This window comes from Fulmarus glacialis, unplaced genomic scaffold (genome assembly GCF_000690835.1).
Source record: "Fulmarus glacialis isolate BGI_N327 unplaced genomic scaffold, ASM69083v1 scaffold22840, whole genome shotgun sequence".
Taxonomy (NCBI): domain Eukaryota; kingdom Metazoa; phylum Chordata; class Aves; order Procellariiformes; family Procellariidae; genus Fulmarus; species Fulmarus glacialis.
The window spans coordinates 1-4,939 of record NW_009188597.1 but is presented as its reverse complement, the minus strand read 5'-3'; the positions used below and the strand labels follow the sequence as shown (position 1 = coordinate 4,939).

The 4,939-nt window shown below is 50.8% G+C and overlaps 1 protein-coding gene across 1 annotated transcript; it reads left to right on the top strand.

The window, feature by feature from the left end:
- Positions 1–25: 25 nt before the first annotated feature.
- Positions 26–4,192, top strand: DCTN3 (dynactin 3 (p22)). The gene is made up of 6 exons (XM_009579303.1): positions 26–120; positions 1,067–1,153; positions 1,772–1,855; positions 2,490–2,548; positions 3,302–3,361; positions 4,083–4,192. Exons 2-6 carry the CDS (start codon positions 1,111–1,113, stop codon positions 4,170–4,172), a joined length of 336 nt encoding a protein of 111 aa, XP_009577598.1. The 5' UTR covers positions 26–120; positions 1,067–1,110; the 3' UTR covers positions 4,173–4,192.
- Positions 4,193–4,939: the final 747 nt, after the last annotated feature.

Below are 4,939 nucleotides of genomic sequence, written 5' to 3'. Positions count from 1 at the left end.
TGACAGGCCCGTCCCCTTCCTCTGTGCCTCTGCAGGTGGCGGACGAGCTGGTGAAGGTGCAGGTGGCGCTGAGCAATATCGCCGGCAAGAGGGAGAGGATCAAAATCCTGTTTAAGAAAAGTGAGCGGCCTCAGGGAGGTGGGGCCGGGGCGAACCTCGAAACCCCTGTGTGGCGTTTCACTCCTCTAAACAAAAATCCCTTCCCCCCTCCCCGAGTGAGCCCCTTTGATTTTGGCCTCTTGTTTTGCATACTTGGCAGAGAAGTAAGTAACTGGGTGGGGTGTATTTCTGCTCGCGATTCTCCCACTCAGCTGTTGGGAGTGGAAAACGGGCCACTGCAACTTGTTGTTTGCTTGATGTCTGCCTGCATCGGTGCAGTGATTTGGTCTGCTTGTAATGCAGCCCTTGACGGTTGTTGAGCTCCTGACATGCACGAGCTCCTAAAATGACTTCCTGCACGCTTGGACCTCTCGGGCACACGAGAGCAGCTCTTTCCTGTGTGTGTGGTGGGAGCAATAAGGATCACACGCAGCCACTGGTGGACGGATCCAGGGAGCCGCCTCCGAACTGGGGGATATCAGGAGTGGACACCAAAGTGGTGTTTTGTCCTGCAAAGCTGCATCTTAGCCAAGTTTTGCTGTCTGATATCACAGGAGCAGTCTGCGTAGGCAGGGTCATCGTGGTCCAAGGCTGCAGTGGCCATTCAGTATAAAAATGTAAACTGTATATTTGTAGATGATTTTAAGGACCACGATGGAAGGCTGTTGGCTGGTTTTGTTTCAAGAGCCCGGAGAAGCAGATTTCACTCACCTTTAATACCATTATCCAAATAAAAAGCAAATGTTGCGTGTGTCTGTAACAAAGCAGTTATTTGTCAGTTCTTGGTCACAGTGCGCCAAAGTCACATATTTTCAAGTGCTACAGACATTCATGCATCTGAAAAAAAACGACCCTAAGTGGGCACTATTCACAAAGTAACCTGATATATAGCATGAGGAAAAATTGCACTTGTAAAGACAATAACGTCTCTCCTACTTTTTGTCTCCAAACCCATTTTTCACTCTAGTTGAAGATGTAATAAAATACCTTGACCCTCAGTACATTGATAGGATGGCTGTTCCAGACGTCATGAAGCTGCAGTTCATCTTGGCAGGTATGGTAGGAAATGAGAGGGGACAGGGTTTTTTTTAGCACTGCAAAAGTTGTCTTTTACCTAAGCTGGATTGGGATGGATTCCTTTTCTTTAGTTGTAAAGATCTGGCAAGGCACCCTCGTTGGAGCTATCGGAGAGATGGTTTGTACAAGAATGTCTGTCACCCAGTGCTGCCTTGTGCACATCCATGCAGTTGTATCGGTGCTGATGTTTTTAGTATTGATCAGTTTAACCCTGAATTAATAAAAGGTTGAAAAGAAAAAGTGGAGCTAGAACAGTTTTCCTTGCCCCACTTTCAATAATCTCTAGACTGTGACAAAAATGAAAGACCTCTGGATGTATTTTAAACACTTCCTACTCCTGTTCTCTTTGGCCCCAAGGAGTATGGTTCAGCCTTGTTTTGGTATAGTCTGTGAATGAAACTTGGTGGAGATTTTCCTGCTGTAAGTTAGCGTGAACCGGAATCCAGGGTGAGCAATACAGAAGTCTAAGTAAAATCATAAACAAGCCCTTTCTGTATAGGTAGATCAGCTGGAAAAGTTACCTCACCAGTATTTGTGAAAAGCCAAAGCAGCGTCTTGTATTTACTGATGTTGCTTTTTGTCCCTCCTGAATCAGAGGAGCAGCTTATTCCTTCCCGAGCAGCCCTTCTGGAGCAGGTGAAGAACCTCCAACCCATCTTGGACAGTGCCAGTATCCAAGGTATGCATGTTCTTCTGCAAGTTTGAGCTGCAAGTGCCATCCTGTTGCCTATCCTGTTTTTTTTTCTTGAGCCTCAGACGTGAGGACAGCTAAGCAGTCAACCTGGTGTGAGTAACGTAGGTACGAAGTATTGTCTGCTCCTCCCTCATGCTGCTCTAACATCCCATGCAAGGGCAAGGAGGTGATAGAGTAGGTCAGGAAGCAGGTTAGCGACAGCAGCTTGGCAGAGAGGGTGGAGACCGGTGGCTGAGCACTGTGTACGGTCACCAGGCTGCGGAGCCACTCCTGCCTACGAGCTCTTTTATGCCCGGAACAGCCCTGCTCTTGGTGTAGGCGGAGATGCCTTTTTAATTGTTTGCCCTAACATTCATCCAAGTAGCTTACTCTGATATAGTTCTCATTGCAGGCATCCCCTAACTCATGCCATCCAGAAGGAAATACACTTGATGTTTAATGTACAGGGTAGCTAGGGGGTTTGTATGGTATAAAAGCTGTGTTTGAGGTGTGTGGTGCTTGCATTCGGTGAGCAGAGTTTTGCTGTGATGTGCTCGTACAGAAGGAATGGTCTTTATTTTGGTAACTAATTCCACCTGATGTAAAACAAACAAAATGGATTTCTTTTCTGTGTTTTCAGCGGTTCCTGACCATGCAGCCAAACTACAGCGACTCTCTCAAATCCACATACAGCAGCAGGTAGCATGAATAGTCTTGACAAGCAGGGAGAAGGAACCGTTTGTTAGTGGCTGTACTGACAGCCCTGTGTTTACAGTTGCTTGAGTTACTCATTTATAGTAGATTTATTTTTGCATCTTGTCCAGGATATTCGTGCTGCCCTTTTGAAGAAGTGTAAGCGCTTGGGGAGGGGAAGGGGGGGTAGAAACCAACCAGGATTTCTGACAATTGAGTCTGAATTGGAAAAGCGCTTTGCCATAAGCCTGTTCGAAACAGAGGTATTTGACTTAATAAGCGACAGTGGGTTTAACCAGCTGGCATTCCCCCTCTCACGGGCACAGTGAAGTAATGCATTGCACTCTTCCAGTATCCCGGCCTCTGGAAGGCTGTTGATACTGTCACCTTGTCTCTTTGACCTTTCCTTCCCCCTTTGAGTGCTCCTGGAGCTGGTGATGAGTAGCCTGGGCAGCGCGTAATGCCCCCTTTCAGCATTTTGCTGCAAGTTTCCGTTCTGGAGCAAGCAAAGCATGGATGCTGAGGAGAGGCAGGCAGTAGTGCAAGCCCAGGGGCTTTGGTGCTTCATGAGCTTGGGTGTTTGTAACCTTTCTCCTGACTGTTGAAACACTTACAGCTGCAGTGAGTGGCCACAGCCAGGGACTGAGCTCTAATCTCAGTATGGCCTTGGATGAGTTTCCCCTGTGCTATCAGGGACTGGGGGGACAGATGTCCTTCAGCTGATTTATTGCTCACTCACTGTGGCTCCCCTCTTTGCAGGAACAGCGTCAAGATCTCACCAACAGTGTCAAGATGCTCCTCGAAGACTACAACAAAATGGTATCCTTTGAGCCTTGGGCCTGACACAGCTGAATTGCCCGCCTGTCTCCTGGGCTGCCTTGCCCCACCAGATATTGTTGGAAAGAGGCGATCCCCAGCCCTGGGTTTAATGACCAGTGCCCTTTCTGTCGTGGTGACGCTGTGTCCCTGTCATACTCCTTTCAGGAGCACAGCTGAGGGCAAGAACTGCCCGTCTCTCTGAGACAGGAAGGGCAAGGTGCCATCTGCGAGCCAGAGCCTCTGTGCTGGATCCACTCACAGCGCAGCTCGGCACGAAGGAGCAGCACAGCCTGTGCACTGGTGCAGAGCTCGTGCCGGCTAGCTGGATGTTGGCATCTCTATCAGGTGACAGCTGGTCCCTGCAACCTGCCTGAGCCAGACAGTGGTTAATCCTGACCGCAGAGGATCCCAGTGCTGAGACATATCCCAAAACCACAGCAGGCAGGGAAGCTCTGCTCTTTTCTGCAGAAAGCCCCTTGAAATGCAGTGCTACGCAGTGTTCAGAAGCGCTTCCTGGACTTCTGTCAGTATTTGGTGCTGTGCAGTGGCTCAGCGCCTGGATGGTTTGAGTCCGTGCAGGCTTCCTACAGCCTGGTGCCCCAGGCCTCTTCCTCTCCCAAGGAATCGGGGATTGTAACACTGCTGTCGGGCTGTCAGGGCACTCTGACCTTGCTTTCTTCCCTGCAGTTTCCACATCTCTTTCCTTAAGAGTCACATCCAGACCCTGCTTCTCTCCAAGCAGTTTGTCCAGTGGAATGAAATACTGACGCGGCTGGAAACGGCCAAGGAAGCAAAACCTGCGGCAGAGTGATGGTGGAGCCGGGAGCGTGGGGAACCCTGGGGACCCTGCTGGTCTTGGGTCGCGCAGGAGAGGCTGCAGCACAGCTTGCACTCTGTCGTCTCGGCATCTTCCAACTCAGCATGAGCATGCTGCGAGTGACATCGCAGTCTCTCGGGCGGCACCCTGGCTCCACAGCTGCACTGCATTGGCCCCAAACCGAAGCCACACTACTCCTTAATATGCCACCATTTGCAAATCTTGCACTTCCCTGAAATACGTTTTGGTTTGTAACATATTTAAAAATCCCTTTCTGCTCTTATGTGGACCGTAGTAAAGTCCTGAAATGCTAACTGGGTTGTCTTTTCCTCCCCCGGGCACAGCCGTGGCACAGACTGTCCCTCCCTGTGTGGTTCCCCCCGGGCAGTGAACTCCGGAGGCCTCTCCTACAGGAGACTGCTGGTGGCTTCAGCCTTGGGCCGAGGGCAGGTAAATCCCCTCCAGCCCCACAGCCTTCCCCGGGCTGCGGCACACGCTCTGCCTGCCGTTTCTTGCCGTTCACGTAAGCCCAGGGGAATCTGGCCTGACAGGGCTTTTCCCCCGGGACTTTCTCCCATCCCTGCGCTGGGAGGAGGCAGTGGCTCTTGCCTTCATCCTACCTCTGCTCACCTGCAAGTCAGAGCCCGCGGCCGGCCCCTTCCCCTGCAGAGAGGGGCGTGAGCTGCCCCTTACCTGGTCTGGCCATAGCCTGGAGTTTCTCCCAGCACAAAGGCGTTCCTGAGTTTGAGGTCATGGTTTTG

Excerpts from the sequence above, each read along its gene's own strand:
- DCTN3 (XM_009579303.1), top strand. The coding sequence starts at position 1,111 with ATGGCTGTTCCAGACGTCATGAAGCTGCAGTTCATCTTGGCAG. Across the intron at positions 1,856-2,489 it reads GGACAGTGCCAGTATCCAAG|CGGTTCCTGACCATGCAGCC; the intron begins GTATGCATGTTC and ends CTGTGTTTTCAG. Across the intron at positions 3,362-4,082 it reads TCGAAGACTACAACAAAATG|ACCCTGCTTCTCTCCAAGCA; the intron begins GTATCCTTTGAG and ends AGTCACATCCAG.